The sequence below is a fragment of the Pseudophryne corroboree genome, chromosome 6, assembly GCF_028390025.1.
Source record: "Pseudophryne corroboree isolate aPseCor3 chromosome 6, aPseCor3.hap2, whole genome shotgun sequence".
NCBI classification, from domain to species: Eukaryota; Metazoa; Chordata; class Amphibia; order Anura; family Myobatrachidae; genus Pseudophryne; species Pseudophryne corroboree.
The window spans coordinates 413,899,991-413,923,025 of NC_086449.1; the positions used below are offsets into that span (position 1 = coordinate 413,899,991).

A 23,035-nucleotide genomic window follows, 5' to 3' on the forward strand; every position below is an offset into this window, starting at 1 on the left:
TCTCAAATCTTGCAAAGAGATGAAGCTGAAAGAGAGTACCAACAAATCAGCTTCTACCTGTAATTTTTCAAACACAACCTGTAAAAATGACAGTTAGGAGCTGATTGTCTGGTACTTTACCTTTCTCCAAGGATTAATACATCAAAGTGCATCCCTGGAGTGATAAACCTGTTGCATTTTTTTTTTATCACACCAAAATTGTATGAATACTAAAAAAATGACAGTGTTTCAAAATATCAGTCCCATTTCACACTATTATAAAGATATTAAAGCTTGGGTTTATTTAATAATGTTGTACAATGTGTACAAAATTGTGTGAACAACCAGTTGGATTATAGATGTCATTGGTTTAGAAATTGAGAGCTAACACCTGATAGGATGTTAACAGTACAGCACTTTTCTACATGTATCACCATTTTGCTAAATATACCCCATTAATTCCAACTCTGTCTCCAAACACCATAATCTAAAGTGTATTTTTTGCCTTTTTAGTGCCCAAGCAAGACTTTTGGTGGTTTTGATTCTACAAAGGATCTGCCAGACGAAGTCATCATGTTTGCTAGGAGCCATCCAGCCATGTACAACTCTGTTTTTCCAATCAACAACCGCCCAATCATAATTAAAACAGAAGTGGATTATCAGTTTTCTCAGATAGTGGTTGATCGTGTGGAAGCAGAGGATGGCCAGTATGATGTAATGTTTATTGGAACAGGTAAGCTTTAAATCCCGCTTTATTGATTTTATTTTAAAAATAAAAGGTCTTTTAGCAATCAATGATAAAAAATAAAACATTGTAAAGTTTAGACCACCTCAGACTAAACAGGAAATTCATAGTCACCAGTGAAAAAAATATATATAAAAGGAATAGTTTAAATATTAGCAGTGGGGTGATATCACAGCAAAGCGACGTGTGTTAGAAAGGATCTGTTTCACTGTGAGTGTGATATTATTGCTAAATGCCGCCATCAAAGAATGCAATTGGGTACTCGGGGTCAGTTTTCAGATTCCTGTGTTGTAAATCTCCTGACTCAGTTCAAATTGATGCCTGACATAAATCAGGAGAAAACTGAACACCGGACTGAAGCTTTAGTTGCTAACATGTTACATCTGTGGGAAAGTCTTACAGTTAGTTCAGGAAGAGGGCATTTGTGGATTGAGAATTAAAGTGTGAAATAATTTTTGCTATGGGTGTTATGGTGTCGAGCTCTTACAATTAGTTCCTTTTCTGCTAATCTGATTCTCTGGGAGTTATAAAACATTCTCTGTCTTTCAAATGGATTCTGATCTCACTTACAGTTTCTGGAAAAGATATGTTCAGGAAACACAGCCACAAGTATCCAGTGATCTGTGAAATGCTAGTGAGCATGTATACCATATTCATATAACACATTACTGTAGGGCAGGACTTAACTGTAGGACACTTACATATACATTTTACAAGGTACAGTAAACAGTATATAAAATAAATACAATAAATTAGGTTTATATTGTCTTTGCAGTTCATATAGGCAGATCCACTAATAATATGCTGCCATCAAGCCCAGGTTTTAGGATATTGCGGCCAGGAGTGATTGTATTAGACACCGCTTATGGAATGCAGATTTTACCCTGTTTCTTTGCTACTTATTCCAGCTTTTTTTCATCTGCTCTACTTAATTCATTTAATTGTTTTTGTCTTTCAATTGCCATTTCTGTCCCATTGCAACGTACCTTTTCCCTTCTTCTGCCTGCAATAGGTAATCAGCAGGTAGGAGATTGTGATATCTGTAGAAATGTGCTACAGGAGAAGCTAGAGTGCAATATGCATGACAGATAGCGTGTGATGGATGTGGGTAGAAGCAGGTGTTGGCTGTTTGGGGAAATCTTTCACAATACTTTCATGGGTATTAGTGAACTATGAAATAGGGTTGCTGTAAATGCTGTCATAGACTTTGGCAGAGCCCCAGGTTAGAAAAGTTCACTAATATAATGTGTTTCCAAATATGCACTAACCAGTCTCTTCTTTACCAATTTCACGCTCTGGACTTTTTCACTGCACATACTGATATTTTATTTTGAACAAACTGAATTTGTAGATGACCCTCCAAAAGACATATTTTAAGCTATGAAGAGTTTAGTTTGATGATATTGGTTATTTATTTATTTTGTTGTTTATTTATTTGTTTACTGTATTATTTTAGCAATTGTAAAAGTACATGGCGGTGCAGTGTGTGTGTTGGTTGCAGCAACCAATATACAGAATTTGTAGCTACAGGTAAAAGTAACTTTGTTAGAGTGAATTCAATGTACTATGGCTTGATAAATATACTTATTTATATTTATTGTTCTATCCTACATTTCACACACAACACATGCCCTCTACACTGAAACATAGATTAGAATATTGTTAACCAACTGAGTTAATGCAGACTTGTCTCTCTAACACTTTCTATAATTGCATCTCTATATGTATATGTGGCAAATATTATATTCTACAATCCAATTAAGTGGTAACTAGTGCTGTAGCAAGCCAAGACAGGTTTGTGGCCTTTATGTTGCCTGCAGGTTATTCACACATTCATCATGGCATATGAAGAACATTAATACTTTTTGGGAAGACACTTGCTTAAAGCTGACATAAATGTTAATTAGCACATCACAGTGAAGGGTAACAAGATGACCAATCCACAGGTCTAAACAATCTTGCTGAATTCAACAATTGAAGGTTTTTAATCCTGCATATTTCATGGTGATATATAATACACTGTTTTTCATGACAGGATTATTTAATCATTATTGCCATAGCAGAACTACAGTATAAAAACTGGAACTCTGACTACCACTACTGTTGCTCAATTAGTACTTCTAAAGTTTCATTATTAATGACCCATGATTTGTAAACACCAGTTTTCACCAACATGTTGTATGAGTTAGCAGCCAGCTGCTCTTCATCTATTCAGGATGGGAAGGAAATAATCCTAACTGGATAGACTATGTATGCCAGTGTGCATCTCCTCTTCCTTAGATAATCCCCATCACTGTCACATCCTTAACTTCCAACACAAAAACATGCAGATAGCAGTCAAAACATCTAGATTGGTGGTCTAAGGCTTCTTATGGAGATTTTCAGTCAAACCAGAGGATACGAATCTAGGCGGGATGTTATTTTAGAATCTCTGTAAAGTGAGGATATTAAATAAAATGTATCACTTTCTGCCATGTCTAATACATGTATTTCTTAGAAAATATAAACAGAAGTACTGATCTAATGTTTGCATTGGTCTATATACCCTATAACTTGTATGCCTTACAAAGTAAAATCAATGTCTCGGTGGATCAATTCTCTAAATATATGACCTGAGGTAATATTTCAAATAGTGGAAGTGCATCTGTCATTAAAGTGAATTAATAGCCCTCTTATCCTGTTGCTGAGCTGCAAACTGGAGCCTATTGATCTTAAAAGAAGTAAATGTTTTAATTTGTGTGAAAGTATTTGAAATTCTACTCTTTAAGACTTGATCTGTAACTCAGATACACTGTAGCCTCGGTACCTGAGGCCTGGTCGCAGTCTCCATAGTGATTAACTTATGTTACCTTTGACCTCTAAAGTTTCTGCAGATGCAGAGGCTACGCATTTTATGCCATGTATTCTTAAGAGAGCCAGTTCATTTAAACTAAGGTACCCAGAGGTTAGCTGTCAATTTTCATCCTTACGTTATCACAGCCTAAATCTACATTTGTGGACTAATGTGTGCTGAAAGTTTTAATTACAGTGTTTTGTTCTTGACACATTTCTTCTCAGAATATAAATCAATATGCAGTACTCAAAGGAAGAAAAAACCCTTCCGTGTGATATTAAATAACGCTATAATCAATGCATGCCATTTCACTGGTGGAAGGCACCCTAATGTTTTACTAGAATATGAGCAGGTTGATAGATTGCTATTAATCACTTAAACATTTTAAAATTGTGTTGAACGATATGAATTTGAAGCTCGAAGAGTTTATTGGTACAAAGGCACTGTAGTACACCAGACGCTACTGCCAGGTATGTTCAGCTGTCCTATTCTCCTGGCAAGCTGGGCTAAGTTCAAGCTGTGTAGCTGGCATGCCTCAATTGCTTTGATCACACAGCCACAAGAACAAGAAAAAAAACTCAGATCCCAATGAACGATGAGAAGCTTACATAACTTGTGATTTGTTATCCTATATATGTATATTAGGTTAAAGATAAAATACCAGTTCTTTAACCACTAAATTTCTAAATGTGTTTGTTTCTTGCAGAATTTTTTTTATAAATAATAATAATAATAATAATAATATATATAAATATATATAAATATATATAAATATATATATATATATATATATATATATATAAATATTTAATTCAACAAAACTTAATTTGGAACTACTGTATTTATATGCTTTTTGGAAGAGAATATTTTCCTTACACACCTCCTAGATAAGAATATTATACAGTGGACATATAGTGGTATAGAAAATGTAAATGAATGCGATTTGTTACTGTAATTTTTAATAAAGAGCAGAAGGAGAAGTCTCATGGTGCTGTCATGATGCTTAACCACTTAACTGGCATGGTCAGATCACATGTGACTGCGCCGCACCATTGTGTCCCCCAGTTTTTGATGAGAAGATCCATTCTGCAGATGTGCAAAATATAATATTTAAATATTTGAAAAAAAAATACTTTTTAACCACTTAATTGGCAATTATTTTTTCCCAAAATCCACCCAGAATTCTTTTTTTATGAGTGAATTATGTGAAAAACATGTATTTAACCTTATCCAAAATGATTTTAGTGGAAAAAAATGATTTTTTTTTCTATATTTGAAAAAAAATTGTCATTTTTTTCCCCACCAAACATCACCATTGCTTTCATTTTAAAAGCCCGGACTCCCACAAGGTACACTGGGGGGCTGGGGGGGGATTAATTAACACTTTCATGATTGGCAGTATGGCAAACACTGGGGGAGAGTGTAGGGAGGCAGAGGGATCTTCCAGTCCCTCTGTGAGCTGCAGATGCCTGAAGTATTCCTTCCCTGCCACTGCAAACACTTTATCTGACTGGTCGCATCCTGTGCGACCAGGTCAGATAAGACACTTGCTGGTGTAGTCACATCTGATGCAACCATGCCAGGCAACTGGTCAAACTGTATTAAATAATAATAATAATAATAATAATAATAATAATAAATATATATATATATATACATATGTATAAATAAACAATTTATGAAGAGTTTTGAAGGAAAATGTCTTCAGTTAAGTGGTTAAGGAGGACATGTGAGGTTTGTGAGAAAACTCTTACAATATTCTTTGTGTGCTGTGTAAGTGTCTGTATGTTTCCTCCACATGTGAGATCACCTAACATAGCAACACGTGCTGTGCGTAAATTCCACATGCCTACTTCACTGTTATGTGCACTCCAGGGACGCTTCCTCCTATATCAAGGTTTCCTTGCCATATGACCTATCAGAGGAAAGAGACAGGATTGAGCACATTTCAGTCATCAGAGTTAGTGTACAGCATTTATATATAGCATGGACAGACTATGTTTTGCTCACTCCCGTGCGGAGGAAGTACATGTGATTTTTTTAATTTTACACATACAGTGGGGATTGAAAGTTTGGGTACCCCAGGCAAAAATTCATTTTAATGTGCAAAAAGAAGCCAAGGAAAGATGGAAAAATCTCCAAAAGGCATCAAATTACAGATTAGACATTCTTATAACATGTCAAAAAAAGTTTGATTTTATTTCCATCATTTACACTTTCAAGAGAACAGAAAACAAAAAATGGCGTCTGCAAAAGTTTGGGCACATGTTATAAGAATGTCTAATCTGTAATTTGATGCCTTTTGGAGATTTTTCCATCTTTCCTTGGCTTCTTTTTGCACATTAAAATGAATTTTTGCCTGGGGTGCCCAAACTTTCAATCCCCACTGTAGATGATACAGTATTCAGCACAGAGTATGTAATGGTCAACTGCATTACTACCACACAGCGCTGAGGACATTGGTCACCTCAGTGTATGGAGTTTATATGCTCTCCCAATATACTGTACTGGTAGGTTAATTGTCTGCTGTCATTAAAATTATCTACAATTTGTCTGTATACATATGTGGTAAGGAATATAGATTGTAAGCTCTATTGGGGCAGGGAATGATGTGAATGTCCAAATGTTCTCTGCTGCAGAATATGTATATGCTATATAAATAACTACCAATAATAAATATTAATAAAACCAGGAGGCACAATTAGTACACATATTCCAAATAAACCCAAGGGCTTAGAACAGAGTTTTCTAAACTCTGCCATTACAGTCCAGGTTTAAAGGATATCCATGCTTGAGTCCAGATGGTTAAATCAAATTGATTGAGGAGATAATTAAGTAGAGATGTAGTTGGTATCCTGATGGATGGTATGCCAGCGGTCAGAATACTGGCACAGGAATCCCGACACCTGTCAGAATCCCGACAGCCAGAATCCAAAATGTAAGTATGCCAGGGAGAGTTAGGGTTAGGCAGTGGGGGAGAGGTTAGGCACTAAGGGGAGGGTTAGACTGTTGAGGGGATGGAGTAAGGTTAGACTACAAGGAGGTAGATTTAGGGTTAGGCTGTGGAAGGGGAGGATTAGGCTGCGGGAAGGGCGGGTTAGGGGTAGGGTTAGTTTAGTTGTTTATAAATGTTGGGATTATGGCAGTTGGAATGCTGCTGTCGGTAGTCTGACTGCCGGCATCTTGACTGCCGGTATACCATATTCAACCCATTAAGTCAGCTGTTCTTAAGCGTGGATATCCTTAAAACCTGAACTGTAATGGCAGAGTTTGGGAAACACTGGCTTAGGACTTTAATATTAAGGTGTGTTGGAGACAAACATAAGGTTATATGATTGCTAGGAATCTATCCTAAGTACCCTGCTATGTGATAGCATCTTGATGTAATGACACATGCTGATAACATTTAATCATTCAATGGCATAATAATGCTTTGCCATTATTAAAATATCAATGGTTTTAATTGTTTAGAAAATTTATTCAGATCCCTTACTTTTTTAATGGCTCAGTATTATTATTATTATTATTATTATTATTATCCCTTATTTATATGGTGCCACAAGGGCTCCGCAGCATCCATTACACAGTACATAATCAAATGGGCAAACAAGAAAACAGCACTTACAGTTCAAGACAATATAGGACAGGTATAAAAAAACCTGGGCTTAGGTGCCATCAAAGGGAGTAAGGAGTATAAGATTGTGTAAGTAAGAAAAGGAAAGGCACATAAGGAAAGAAGTTTCTGCTCTTGCAAGCTTACAATCTAAAAGGTGAGGTGCTAACAGACTGGGGTGACATAGAAGGGGTAGACAGTGAGCATAGACAAGAGGGTTAGGAGGAGAGTTGGCTGGGTTTGGTGAAGAAGTGGGTCATGAGAGCCCATTTGAAGTTTTGTAGAGAGGTGGAGAGCCAGATGGGGAGAGGTAGAGCATTCCAGAGATAGGGAGCAGCACATGCAAAATCTTGTAGGTAGGAGTGGGAGGAGGTAATCAGTTGGCAGGAGAGACGGCATGCATTAGCAGAGCAGAAGATGGGTGGGAATGTAAAGAGAGATAAGGTCAGAGATGTAAGAGGGAGAAGAGTGGGTGAGGGCTTTGTAGGTGAGTGTGAGAAGCTTGAATTGGATTCTGAATGGGAAGGGTAGTCAGTGAAGGTCCTGGAAGAGAGGAAGATGAGACGGGTAGCAGCATTGAGGATAGACTGGAGTGGAGAGAGGCATTTTTGAGGGAGGCCAGATAGGAGGAGATTGCAGTAGTCCAATCTGGAGATGACCGGTGAGTGGATGAGGATCTTAGTAGCATCCTGGGTGAGAAAGGCTCTGATCCTTGAGATGTTTTTGAGATGGAAATTGCAGGTTTGTGAGCGGTACTGAATGTGTGGTTTGAAGGAGAGGGAGGAGTAAAGGATTACTCCAAGACATCGCACTTGTGGGCTAGAGGAGATAGTTGTGCCATCAATGGATAATGAAATTGTGGGAGGTAAGGTTATGCGGGAGGGAGGGAAGATGATCAGCTCAGTCTTAGACATGTTAAGTTTAAGAAAGTGCTGGGACATCCAGGAGGAGAGAGCAGAGAGACAGTTGGAGATATGAGTGAGGAGATCAGGGGAGAGGTCAGGGGAGGAAAGATAGATTTGAGTATCGTCAGCGTAGAGATGATATTTTAAGTCAAAAGAGATAATGAGCTCACCTAATGAGGATGTGTAGAGAGAGAAAAAGAGAGGCCCAAGAACAGAACCTTTGGGGACACCTACTGGTAGAGGAAGTGGGGGGAGGTGGAGTCATGAGAGGAGGCAGAGAAGGAACGGTCAAAAAGGTAGGAGGACAGCCAGGAGAGAGCAGTATCATGCAAACCAAGTGAGTAGAGGATTTGCAGGAGGATAGGGTGAGGTACAGTGTCAAAAGCAGCAGAGAGGTCAAGGAGAATAAGCAGAGAGTAGTGGCCCCAGGATTTAGCAGCAAGGAGGTCATTGCAGACTTTCATGAGGGCAGTTTCAGTGGAGTGCTGAGGATGGAAACCAGACTGCAAAGGGTCAAGCAGTGAGTGGGAAGAAAGAAAGACAGTGAGGCGGTTGTAGACAATATGCTCAAGGAGTTTGGAGGCAAAAAGGAGAATAGAGATGGGTCAGTAGTTGGAGAGATTGGTTGGATCAAGGGTAGGTTTTTTTAAGAATAGGGGAGACAAGTGCATGCTTGAAGGCAGAAGGGACAGTGCCTGATGAGAGTAAGAGATTGAGTAGATGGGCAAGATGGGAACAGGCAGAAGAAGAGAGGAAGCGGGGAAGACGGGAGGGAATAGGGTCAAGTAGGGAGGTGGAAGGGGTTGAGGACCAGATGAGGACCATGACTTCCTCTCCAGATGCATGGGAAGAAAGATGTCAGAGTTGGTATTAGGGAAGGAGAGGGGGGGTCGGGAAATGGAGGAGGGGGGTTGCTCAGGCTCTGTTGGGATGTTATGTCTTAATGAATGGAGTCAATTTTGGATGTGAAGTATGTGGAAAAGTCAAGAGCAAAAAGTGAAGAGGGGAGTTGAGGCGGGGGTAGGCAGAGGAGCGAGTTGACAGTGGCAAAGAGGCACCAGGGGTTTGAGGATTGGGAGGAGATGAGGTTTTTGAAGTAAGATTGTTTAGAGAGGGTAAGGGCAGGAAGTAGGATGAGAGAATACATTTGTAGTGGAGGAAGTTGGCCTTAGAGCGTGATTTCCTCCACTGTCGCTCAGCGGTATGTGAGCATTTTTGCAGATATCTGGTGCATTTGGTGTGCCAGGGTTAAGGTGTTGAACTGCGAGGGTGAATAGTGGTTGGTGAGGCTACAGAGTCAAGAGTAGAGGTAAGGGATGCATTGTATAGGGAAGTAGCTTGTTCATGACAGGAAAGAGAGAGAATAGGAGAGAGCAGCGAGTCAAACAGGGAAGATAGGGAAGTGGTGTCAAGAGCCTCAATGTTACGATTTGTGATGGTAGTCTTAGGTGGAAAAGATGGAGAAGCAGATAGAGAGAGTTTAAAAGTGAGCAAATGTTGGTCAGAGAGGGGGAACAGGGAGTTGGAGAAATCAGAAATATCACAGCGGTGAGTGAAGACCAGATCCAGTGAGCTTCCACTCACATGGGAGGGGGAGGAGGTCCACTGGGAGAGACCAAGAGAATAGATAAGGTTAAGGAGTTTAGAGGCAGGTGATTTTGTGGGGTTATCTATAGGGATGTTGATATCACCTAGGATAATGGAGGGAATGTCCGAAGAGAGGAAATGAGGAAGCCAGGAAGCAAAGTTGTCAAGGAATTTGAAGGGCATGCCAGGGGGGTGGTAAATGACAGCTACTCAAAGATGAACAGGTTGGAAGAGGCGTATGGCATGGTCCTCAAATGTAGAGAATGTAAGGGATGGATCTGGTGGTATGAGTTGGTATGGGTAGCTAGAGGGTAGTAGGAGCCCAACATCACCACCATGGTGACCCACAGGTCAGGGTGTGTGTGAGAATGTGAGACCCCCAGCAGAGAGAGCAGCAGGAGAAAATGTGTCAGAAGGGGTAATCCAAGTTTCAGTGATGGCTAGGAGATGCAGGGAATTTGAGATTAAAAGGTCATGGGTGGGGACCAGTTTATTACAGACAGATCTGGCTTTCCAGTGGGCACAGGAGAGAGTCTGAGGGAGTCAGGGTTGCTGTAGCAATGAGGTGAGATGGATTTAGAAGACAGGGATACAGAGGATGTAGTGAGGGTGCTGGCTTCTGGGCTAGGAAGGGACACTGCAGCAGTTGAGCATTGAGGGAGTAAAGTGTGGTACAGAGGGATATGAGGTGAGTTAGGGACAGGAGAGAGGGATCAGGGCAGAGTGGTGGATTATTGGGTCCATGGTAGGGTAAAGGTGAATGACAGTGGGATGTCAGGGGAGGAGTGGAAGTGAGGCAGTGGAGTGGATGGGAGACAAGGGAGGGGAGAGAGAAGGAAATGTAGGAGACTAGGGGAGAAGGATAGAGGTGGCAGCAGGGGACAGAGAAAAGGATAGGGCAGACAAGGAGTGTTGGGTGATAGTGACAGGCTAGACATGCTGTAGTGTGGATGAGATAAATAGTATGATAAATTTGGAAATGGTAGTGGTGGTTGTAAGATGAACAGAACAGTAGAATTGCAGAAATGCAGGTGAAAGTATAGTGTTGGAAGTGTTCAGTGGCATTAAAATTTGGTTACAGCAGAAAGTTTATGTAGTTGCAGAATTTGAAATTGAAGGATGTGTTAGAAATGAGAGAACATGAGACGGTAAGCAAAGGTAATTCAGACTGGATTTGCAAGTACATAAAATGTTAATGTGGAGAAACGTTTGTTTCTTGTGAGTTATTTTATTTTTGCTCCCCCTTTAGTACTTATGAAATGCAGGCCAAGGCAGGGGTTCGGTTTGTTTTGTCGACATTCATCATGCTTGGAATGTTAACATTGACCACCTTGACATTCATTATATTGACACTGATGAAATGCCGTCATTATTAGGATGTCGACAAAATGTCCTGGTGGTCCAGCGGTTGTTTACCTTCTTGGTAAGTCTTCTTCCGACTGATCTTGTGTATGTTTCAGCGGTGAATGAATCCTAGCCCTAACCGTTCCTACCACAGCCTAAACCTCTGCTCCATGCAGAGTGTCAGTATTTCACATGTCGGCACATCAACATTTTACAATGTAGAGATTATAGCTGTTGACATTGTGGTGCCGACACTATTATTGTGAACATTGAAAATGTTGACATGATGACGACATCTCCAAGGCAGCTATGTGTACATTACATAGGATAAATATATTAGGCCTGATTCTGAGTCAGATAAATCTCTGTACATGGGCGCAAATGGCAAGTGTTTGCAAACCGCGCATGCATTTTTGCATATATGTCCATCCTATTCTGAGTCAGATGGAATTTGGCCGGATCTGTCTTTAAAATTAGTCATCTCGAGGTGGCAACAATGCAAGCATAGAGATCTTCTCTGTCTTGTGGGAGTGTCATTGCTCTGTACATAATGGTGGTCCTTCCGAGTTGATCGCTAGCTGCATTCGTTCACTGTGCAGTGATGAGGCAAAAAAACTGCACTTTTGCGCATGCGTATGCAGCGCAATGCGCACGCGCAACGTACTATTACAGCGAACGATGTAGTTTCACACAGGGTCTAGCAAAGCTTTTCAGTCGCACTGCTGGCCGCAGAGTGATTGACATGAAGTGGGCGTTTATGGGTGTCAACTGACCGTTTTCAGGGAGTGTTTGAAAAAAAAGCAGGCGTGCCAGGAAAAATGCAGGTGTGGCTGGGCGAACGCAGGGCATGTTTGTGACATCAAAACAGGAACTGAACAGTCTGAAGTCATCGCAAGCGCTGAGTAGGTACTGAGATACTCTAAAACTGCACAAAAAAACTTTGCCACCGCTCTGCGATCCTTTCGTTCGCACTTCTGCTAAGCTAAAATACACTCCCAGTGGGAGGCGGCATAGCGTTTGCACGGCTGCTAAAAACTGCTAGCGAGCGAACAACTCGGAATGACCACCAATGTTCCGTGCAATTCTGAGTCATGTACTGTCACAGACCATGTGGTCAGCGCAAGAGCCAGTGCTAATGATGACAGTTGCGATGACTTGTGTAGAATTAAAGGGTGGCATAGAATTCTGCTTGCATATGCACAAGCATGGCATTATCCCTATGAATTCTGGCATTAATGTATTAAAATAGGCTTCCGCAGCTGCCTACAACTACAGCCACTTTGTTTGCGATTCAGAACTAGTCCCATTGTGTGAGTATTTGGAATTGCTGGAGGTTACCAGTGACGTGCGGTGGGGTGAGGCAGGTGAGGCAGAGCCTTTCCTGTCATACTTACGTTTAAATCAGAATTTTGATTGAATAAAGTATATGAAAAATACTAATAATTTGTTTGAAATATCTTCTTTGCGTTATTCTAATAATTTTTATAGCCCAAACTCTGGAGTAAAAAGTCTATGGCAGGGGAGGCAGTGCCTCACCTACTTATCTTTTCAGCACATCTCTGATCAAAACTCCCCAAATTTCCAGGAGTTTATACTGCAGAACTTGTGTATAATGCCCAGATGTAGCCTTTGACTTATATATTGCATGGAAATCTGGCTATGGAGCTAGCCAGTGCCTCCTGAGCCATTTAGCTCACCGCACGTCCCTGGAGGTTACATATTTGACCTTTAAAGTTACTTTAACTTGCACTAATGTAAGATGTTAATTTTCGCAAACCTGATTTATTTGCTTTAAAATAGTAAATTAGCTCAAACTAAGTTACATTCTCTGAACATAATAAAAGTTAAACACCCACCTACACATCTCCTTATAAAATAATACATCCTGAAACATAGGTTTGTTTTGATTTTTTTTAGTTTAGAGGGTTTTTTTGTATAAATAATTTTGTTTACAGTTTATCCTGTTATTTCATTGAACCACCTAGCAAATAATAGTCAATAGTCAAAAATGATTCACATTAATGCAAGTACATTTTTATTTAGCATAACTTGGAATGATGTTTTATGTGCCCATGCGTGTCTAGATCTTGATAATCTGGAATGCATGCCTTCTATGGCAGATATGTGGAGCATAAAATGTTATTACACCTAGAATTGCACAGAACACCCACTTGCAGGCACGCTGCATAGCTTTAGTACGATCTTCTATCATTGGTCATTAAAAAATATTGTGCATTGCGACTGCCTCTAGCTTGATAGGCATATCTAACAACTGTTACTAAATTCAGGGGTCTGTCAAAAGATTTTAGGACTCGTAATAATAGATTTTTTTTTTAATGTGCTCATTGCACACTACATTGTCTCCTATTCCGTGGGATACATTCTCAGACTCTGCGTGTGTTCTTTTTTATGCTGCATAAAAAAATGTTGTTGAAAGGGGGAGTATTTGAAATATAATATAACTGTGGAAGTTGGAAGCTGGAGGGTTGCTTGTCAACATGTCCACCTCGAACAGGAGTTTTTTACTTTTTTATTATATTCTAAAAGGAATGAATTATTTTTCCCGAATCATCTTTTTTGCAACCATTTTATGTACTGTGTTAATATTTGTTAAATTGATTGTTTAACATATGTAATTATATATTATATATTATCGTCATCATTAAAAAATTTTGTTTACTTAATTATTTTACATAGCTTTTATTTTTCCCCTCCCTAGAGTTTCTTTTTCACCTCTTGGGTCTCAAAGTCTCTCTCCTCCCCCCATTTCTCCTCCCTGTGTTTCTACCTTATAGACAGATCCCCATAGAGGCTGCTTTGTAGTGTCTGAGCTGCTGTGCCATAATATTTTACAGTATGCCACCACAATTACATAATTTCTATCAGTGGTCTGCTTTATTATATGCTGTACAAAAACCAACTCATGATCAAATTGACTCTCATATCCTTTAGAGATCTTTGAGAAAGAGCGAAAGATACTGTATCCTGGGCATTAAAATGCTTGACTATTACTGTATTGAATGCCACAAACTGTCACAGGATATTCAATAAAGTGTTAGCAGCTATGTTGTGGGTGGGAAATACAAAAAGCAAATAAGTTTTAATAATGAGATTAGTAACGTGTTATCACAGAACAATTCTCAAACATATCAAAAACATCAAATATCTGTACTACATAAGATGCATAATAGACCATTTTATAGTTCTGCCAGTGCTATTATTTCTTATTAGTGAGATAGCTGGTTTATTATGGTAAATTAGTACTGTAGATACATCTCAACATCTGCTTGGCAGCTATTGCCTTCATTTGTTTCACTGCAGTGGTATTCATGAAGAGCTATGTAAATAAATAAGCTAAATTTAACAAGGGGTTTCACAGAAGAGTAATTGAAGAGAATACTGCACAGCGAGGTTAAATGAACTGCCTCAAGCATGCAGCTGCATGGCTAGTGAGGAGCACATTCAGCTGTACTCCAGCTTTACAAGTGTCCTCAAAGATCAACAAAGATGTTATCTGGACCTTTGCACTTATGTGACACGTTCTTTCCTCTGATATATGTCCCCTAGTGTTGTAAAACAACCACAAAAGACATTAAAATCTATGATACATTACTGGTGTATATTGTCAGCTTGTGATACTAAAAGGCTTCTGCATTGTTCATATTGATAGACCGGAAGCTAACAACAACTATATATATATATATATATATATATATATATATATATATATGTATATATATATATTTTACATTTCTTAATATTACAGCATGTTTAATAATACAGGTTGAGTATCCCATATCAAATTTTCCGAAATACGGAATATTCCGAAATACGGACTTTTTTGAGTGAGAGTGATATAGTGAAACCTTTGTTTTCTGATGGCTCAATGTGCACAAACTTTATTTAATACACAGAGTTATTAAAAATATTGTATTAAATGACCTTCAGGCTGTGTGTATAAGGTGTATATGAAACATAAATGAATTGTGTAAATGTAAACACACTTTGTTTAATGCACAAAGTTATAAAAAAATATTGGCTAAAATGACCTTCAGGCTGTGTGTATAAGGTGTATATGTAACATAAATGCATTCTGTGCTTAGATTTAGGCCCCTTCACCATGATATCTCATTATGGTATGCAATTATTCCAAAATACGGAAAAATCCAATATCCAAAATACCTCTGGTCCCAAGCATTTTGGATAAGGGATACTCAACCTGTATATCAGGGCTGGCCAAACCGGTCCTCGAGATCTACCAACAGTTCATGTTTTCCAGGCCTCCTGGAGATCTGTAGAATTGTCAGTTAGGAATGAATGCAGCACATCGTATTAGTAATGACTACACCTGAGCACCAGCTAGGTGGTTTGGAAAATGTGAACTGTTGGTAGATCTCGAGGACTGGTTTGGCCAGCTCTGCTGTATATAATTTTTGTTTATCTATCTTTGAGGAGTGATGGAATTAATAAATGATTTTTAAAATCCAGGACATTATTCTATGTATGCTTGACTACTTTTGTGACCTCCTAGTGAGTAGAGAAGAGGGGTGTATTACAAATGATATGTGCAGGATACATTGGGGCAGATGTATTAAGCCTGGAGAAGTGATAAAACAGCGAAAAAGTAGTGATAAGTGCAAGGTGATAATGCATCAGCCAATCAGCTCTAGTATGTATATTGACAGTAAGGAGCTGATTGGCTGGTTCATTTTCACCTTCCACTTATCACTGCTTTATCACTTCTTCTTCAGGCTTAATACATCTGCCCTATAGTGACATGTGCTATGCAATATGCAGGGAGACCATGATAATCCGGTTTAGTTGCAGTAGGAAAGGGTATGGGGCAGTGCTAAGTAGGGATCACTGTCACCATGTGCTGGTCCCGCCCTCAAATATGTGATGTCAAGTGAGAGGTGGTGGACAACCACAGAAGTTATAGAGTTTTGGATGCTAAGAGCAGAACTGCAACCTCACTACTGACCACAGGGTGCCTTTTCTGGTCAACCTGCTAGCTACATGCAGGTGCCATGGAGCAGGAATGGCACCACTCACACACCCCTTCCTACGGCTCTGGTGCGGGATGCAGAAGGGTGTCCAGCTCTCTCAGGAATCTCCTGGACATTCTGGTAGAGTAAGAATATATGAGTCTCCAGGACATTCTTGGAGTCTTAAGAATATACTGTATTTGTGAGAAACTGACAGATTGCCAAATGAATTGGAGAGTAAAGTAATGAATTACCTAGATATTTCAAAATAATCAAAGGGCCCCTACATCATGGTTAAAATGCACAACCTAAGTTTCTAATTGAGATTTAAAGTATTTCTACTCATCAATCAAATTTTGTAAAAACACACATTAGAAGGACACTATTATGGAGCCTCAAGTAGGTTTAAGTTTCATGGCTGACCAGATCTATGCTACTTTCCATTGTAGATCATTTTTCTTCAGTGTAGTTTATTTTTATTTGATTTTGAACTGCTTGAAACTATGGAAAAAAGACATTATTCTATTGTTGATGTACTTAGTGGTTTCTAACACATTTTCTAAGATGCCAGTGATTGAGTGACTCTAAGTTTGAAATTCTCCAGGAAAAATAAAAGGATGCAGTGACATTTGTTTTCATTCCATGGTCTTAGAAACTTCATCTATACCACCCATTTTACAAATAAACTTTGATATTTTCCAATGTGCACCTGCAATAACAGAGAAATGTCAATTAAAGTATTATTTTTTTTCATCCAAAGATAGGGGGACAGTTTTGAAAGTAGTTTCAGTGCCAAAGGAGACCTGGCATGATTTGGAGGAAGTGCTCCTGGAAGAAATGACAGTATTCAGGGTGAGTACATTTACAATCATGGTGTAATGTGCTTTCAGCAGTACAAGTGTTAGCTACATTTCTGTGTCACTGAGCCAAAATCATTGAAGTCACTAGCTATCACAGAAACAAACACATTTCTTGTTGTATGATTTTAACATATATATTTTATAAATGTGGAAATTGTTTTCCATAATATCATGCTTAAATAAATATTGTTAAATATATGTGTACATAAGTATATATTAGGACAGCAAACATTAATGCAATTGAGGTAAAGTTGTAGGTTCTGTGTAATGATAATGTGTGTAGCATAGATCTAGTGAGCTGTGCACTACTGTTTACATACAGTATTAGTGGTGATACGTTCACACTGTCCTTTCTAATCTATTACTATTTAGAGGGCTATTTTTGAAAAATTGGTTAGAAGTGAAATTGTGAGAGCTAAAGTACTAACCAGTCAGTTCCTAATTTACATGTATTCACCTTTATTGAATGAAATGATGTACGTTGTATTACATTTTTAAACCATCTTATTATTTTAGTATACTATGTATAAATGGCAAATGGCCAGGTCATAGAATATTGCAATTATATAGACTTATGCTGTCTTACAATTCAAATATATTGAAAACAAATGGAGAATATTTATTGTTGTCTTCCTGTGCTATGGGTAGAATTTCAGTTTTTTTGTTTAATCAGTACGTCCAGTATATATATTCTGGTAAGTACAGTATGTCTATTTATTTTATTTATTTATTTATTAGCAGTTTCTTATATAGCGCAGCATATTCCGTTGCGCTTTACAATTAGAACAACAATTATAGAACAAAACTGGGCAAAGACAGACAGACAGACAGAGGTAGGAAGGCCCTGCTCGCAAGCTTACAATCTATAGGGAAATAGGCATTGATACACAAGGATAGATGCTACCTGTCACATAATGGTTCCCCAGGTTGCTAGGTTCTTAATGGGTTGTATATGATATGATCACCCAGCAATGTTGGAAGACAAAATGTGAGTTTATGTGGACTGTACAGAGGGGATGTAACTTGATAGGGAAGCTGTGAAGGTTATGTGTGTGGGTCTGAAATTTGGTAGGCTTGTCTGAAGAGATGAGTTTTCAGAGAACGTTTAAAGGTTTGGAGACTAGAGGAGAGTCTTATTGTGCGTGGGAGTGCATTCCACAGAGTGGGTGAAGCCCAGGTAAAGTCCTGTAATTTTGAGTGGGAACAGGTAATACATGTGGATGAGAGACGCAGATCTTGTGCAGAGCGGAGAGGTCTGGTAGGGAGATATTTTGAGATGAGTGAGATGATGTATGATGGTGCAGTTTGGTTAATAGCCTTGTATGTAAGTAAAAGTATTTTATATTTGACACGGTAGAATACCGGTAACCAATGGAGGGACTGACAGAGCGGATCAGCAGATGAAGAACGTCTGGCGAGGAAGATTAGCCACGCAGCTGCATTTAAAATGGATTGAAGTGGTGATAGCCTATGTTTGGGAAGACCAGTAAGGAGACTATTACAATAATCAATGCGGGAGATGATGAGTGCATGGATTAGAGTTTTTGCAGTGTCTTGTGTAAGATAAGGGCGTATTTTGGATATGTTTTTAAGGTGCATGTAACATGATTTAGAGACAGATTGAATGTGTGGAACAAAGGACAGTTCAGAGTCAAGGGTGACACCTAGGCAACGAGCTTGTGGGGTGGGGTGGATAGTTGCATTGTCAACAGTTAGAGAGATATCAGGTTGGTAACTACTCTTAGCTGGTGGGAAAATAATTAATTCAGTTTTGGAAATGTTGAGTTTGAGGTGGCGAGATGACATCCAAGATAAAATGGCAGACAGGCATCCAGTGACACGAGCCAATACTGGTGGTGACAAATCTGGGGAGGATAGGTAGATTTGAGTATCATCAGCATACAAATGATACTGAAATCCAAAGGAGCTGATTAGTTTACCAAGAGAGGAGGTATAGATTGAGAAAAGCAGAGGACCTAAGACTGAGCCTTGCGGTACTCCAACTGATAGAGGTAGAGAAGAGGAGGTAGAGTCAGAGAAGTGAACACTGAAAGAGCGATTAGATAGGTAGGATGAGAACCAAAAAAGGGCTGTGTCCTGAAGACCTAGGGATTGTAATGTTTGTATGAGAAGAGAGTGGTCAACAGTGTCAAAAGCAGCAGAGAGATCTAGAAGAATAAGTAGTGTGTAATGGCCTTTTGATCTAGCAGTGACTAGATCATTCACTACTTTGGTTAGTGCCGTCTCTGTGGAGTGTTGGGCACGAAAGCCTGACTGAAGTGGATCCAATAAGTTGTGCGAGTTAAGAAAGTGTGTAAGGCGAGTGTAGGCAAGCCTCTCAAGTAGCTTGGAGGGACTGGGTAGCTGAGAAATGGGACGGTAGTTAGAGAGTGTGTTTGGGTCAGAGTTGTGTTTTTTTAGAATGGGAGTAATGACTGCATGTTTAAACAGAGAGGGAAAGATACCAGTAGAGAGAGAGAGAGAGATTACAGATTTTAGTTAAGGTTGGGATAAGCACAGGAGACAAAGTTTTACTGATCTGTGAGGGTATAGGATCAAGATTAGAGGTAGGGGAGTAGGAGGATGAAAAGAGTGTTGATACTTCATCTTCACTTGTGGGATCAAATGAAGAGAAAGTGCCAGAGGGTTCAGGTAGGGAATTGAGCATGTCACTGGCTGAGTTAGAGCATACCATTTCATCTCGGATTTTATCAATCTTATCCTTGAAGTAGGAAGCAAGTTCTTGTGCACTGATAGTAGCTAGTGGGGGAGGTGAGGGAGGGTAAAGAAGGGATTTAAATGTATTAAAAAGTCGCTTGGGGTTGTTGGCATGATAAGAGATGAGAGATTGGAAATATGTTTGTTTGGCAGTGTCCAGGGCCTGACGATAGGAGTGGTAGGTAGTCTTATATGTGAGAAATTCACTTGGATTCTGAGATTTCCGCCACTGACATTCTACTTTACGTGACAGTTTTTGTAGGTGTCTTGTTGATTTAGAGTGCCATGGTTGGCATCTAAGCCTACGTGGAGTGTGATGGGGAGCTGGAGCCACTTCATCAAGGGCACTCTCTAGGGTCTGTTGCAGGTGTGATACAGCAGTGTCAGGTGTAGTAAATGTAGAGATTGGTGAGAGCAGTTGTTGCAGAGAAGTGGAAAGTTGTTGAAAATGTATATTGTTAGTATTTCTGCGGGTTAGAGGAGGCTTGCTTGGTTTTAGTGTCCTAGAATTTAAAGTAATAGAAGAGATTGTGAAGGTGATCAGGTTGTGATCAGAGAGAGGGAAAGGAGTGTTAGTGAATTCAGAAACTGAGCAGAGCCTGGTGAACACAAGATCAAGGCAGTGGCCCTCATGGTGAGTAGAGGAGTCGAACCATTGGGTTAGGCCAAGAGAGGAGGTTAGAGAGAGGAGTTTGGATGCATGAACAGATTGTGGACTGTCAAGAGCTATATTGAAATCGCCCATAATGATGGTGGAGATGTTAGAGCATAAGAAGTGTGGGAGCCAGGCAGAGAAATCTTCATGAAATTGTTGTTTAGGTTGCCCAGGAGGGCGATATATAGCTGCAAAACACAGAGAGAAGGGGGTGAAAATCCTGATCGAGTGAACTTCAAATGAGGTGAATGCGAGTGATGGAACCTGAGGTAGAACAGTGTATGTGAAAAACTGTGACAGTAAGATTCCGACCCCACCACCTTTACTATTATTAGGCCTAGATGTGTGTGATAAGTGGAAACCACCATGTGACAGTGCTGCAGGGGAGGCAGTGTCTGATTGTGTGAGCCATGTTTCTGTTATAGCCAGCAGATTAAAGTTGTGAGATATGAAGAGGTCATGGATGGATGTTAATTTGTTACAAACAGAGCGTGCATTCAATAAGGCACATTTTAGTGATTTGGAGGGGTATGGGAGACACGTGATATTTATGAGGTTAGATGGATTTCTATGTTGTTTTGAGACAGCAGAGTGTGAGAGGGAAAGGTGGTTGGGGCCTGGATTTGGTGATATGTCACCAGCTAATAAAAGCAGAAGAGTGAGATAAATCTTGGTGGATGTTTGCGAGTGTTTGTACTGGTGGCCAATTGCGGTTGTCAAAGTACTTGCAGAGAGGAAAGTCTAACCAATTTGCAAACATTTGTGATCTTCACAAATAGTGGCTATTGCATAGTTGTATTGTATATCGTGTATGAATTCTCACTGTGCATACTCTATTTGCAGCTATAGTAAGCTGTACGCAATTGAGGTGCCTCTACTCTTATGGTAGAAGAACTGGGGCCACTTACTGTAGGAAATGATCAAGGCTGCATTCATGCATCAGCGACCCACATAGACCAGCATGTTATTGAAAATAAACCTGCTAGTGGGTATATCTTATTATACAGCAAGATCATTTACTGTATGCATGATGATAATGATGACTAGTAGTAATATAGTCCTATGCAGAAATGGACACATTTTGAAAAGCATATGGGTGATAATATATTATATTTCTATGCATGTTTCTTTTGAGTAATCTCAACCCTATTCCAACCCTGCATCAGCCCATAGAGATTATAACTACACTATGTAGACAAAAGTGGTTGGACACTGACAGCAAATAGATTAATAAGATTTTATTGACTTCAGTACTTTGTAGGCGCTCCACGTGCAGTAATTACTGCAGAGACCCTTCTTGACAAACTGTCCACAAGTTCCTGGACAACAGCATGTGGTATGTTCTGACATTCCACCTTAAGTATAGTGACCCACAGCAACACTGAAGAAGGTTGTTTTGGCCTAGAATGCATATGTCACTCTAATTCATCCCAGAGGTTCTCAGAGGGGTTAAGATCTGGACTCTGAGCTGGCAAGTCCATTCGTATTACCAAATTTCTGTATACCTGTCCAATGTTGCCCTAGAAAAATGACAGGTGTCATTGTTGTCCTGATAAAAACATTTGTAATTTTCATAGACCTGACACAATGTAGGGAGCACATAGTTATTGAGAACATCTCTGTGCTTCTTAGAGTTAATGTGACCATACATTACAACTAGTGGACCCATGCCAAACCAGCGTATACGGCCACACACCATTACGCTACCATCTCAATGCTTTACTGTAGGTAATGTACAGCCTGGCATTAGACGTTCTCCTGGCAATCGCCAAACCCAAACACACCATCTGATCTGAAAAGTGAAAATCATGATTTGTCACTCCATAACACTCACCGTCATTGTTCCACTTTCCAGTTTTAGTGCACTTTACACCATCATAATCACAGGCTGCATTCTTCTTTGTGATTAGAAGTTTGTGAGCAGCTGCTCACCCATAAAATCCAAGTGCATTAGCCCCCTGCAAAGTGTTCTTGTTGAAATCAGCACATTAGTAGTCATTTCAAACTCGTGTGCAATGGTATGAAAGAAACCCTGTTCTTTTGCAGCTCCCAAGGTTAGCACTCTCTGGTCTCTGGGTTTCTCAGAGCAAGGTACTCTCCTGCAATGACCATACATCTTCCACGCACAAATGACAAAAGACATAGGCCCTCATTCCGAGTTGTTCGCTCGCAAGCTGCTTTTAGCAGCTTTGCACACGCTAAGCCGCCGCCTACTGGGAGTGAATCTTAGCTTCTCAAAATTGCGAACGAAAGATTCGCAATATTGCGAAAAGACTTCTCTGTGCAGTTTCTGAGTAGCTCGAGACTTACTCTGCCAGTGCGATCAGTTCAGTGCTTGTCGTTCCTGGTTTGACGTCACAAACACACCCAGCGTTCGGCCAGACACTCCTCCGTTTATCCAGCCACTCCCGCGTTTTTCCCAGAAACGGTAGCGTTTTTTCAAACACTCCCATAAAACGTCCAGTTTCCGCCCAGAAATACCCACTTCCTGTCAATCACATTACGATCACCAGAACGAAGAAAAAACCTCGTAATGCCGTGAGTAAAATACCTAACTGCATAGCAAATTTACTTGGCGCAGTCGCAGTGCGAACATTGCGCATGCGCAGTTAGCGGAAAATCTATGCGATGCGGAGAAAATTACCGAGCGAACAACTCGGAAAGACCACCATAGTGGATTTAGGACCAATTACTTTTGTCTACATAGTGTAGCACATATATAGGACTATTGGTCCATTACTACATATGTAGAGATCTTAATACTCATGAATGCTGCAAACAGTATGAAAACTGACACAATGGGGGGATTTT

The 23,035-nt window shown here is 39.8% G+C and overlaps 1 protein-coding gene across 2 annotated transcripts in view; it reads left to right on the forward strand.

The window, feature by feature from the left end:
* SEMA3A (semaphorin 3A) overlaps positions 1-23,035 on the forward strand; it is a 334,819-nt gene that overhangs the window by 269,842 nt on the left and 41,942 nt on the right. For both annotated transcript variants that reach the window (XM_063926932.1, XM_063926933.1), the window contains exons 11-12: positions 493-712; positions 16,752-16,843. In XM_063926932.1, the coding sequence (XP_063783002.1) occupies positions 493-712; positions 16,752-16,843 (312 nt within the window). The remainder of the gene's footprint in view (positions 1-492; positions 713-16,751; positions 16,844-23,035) is intronic.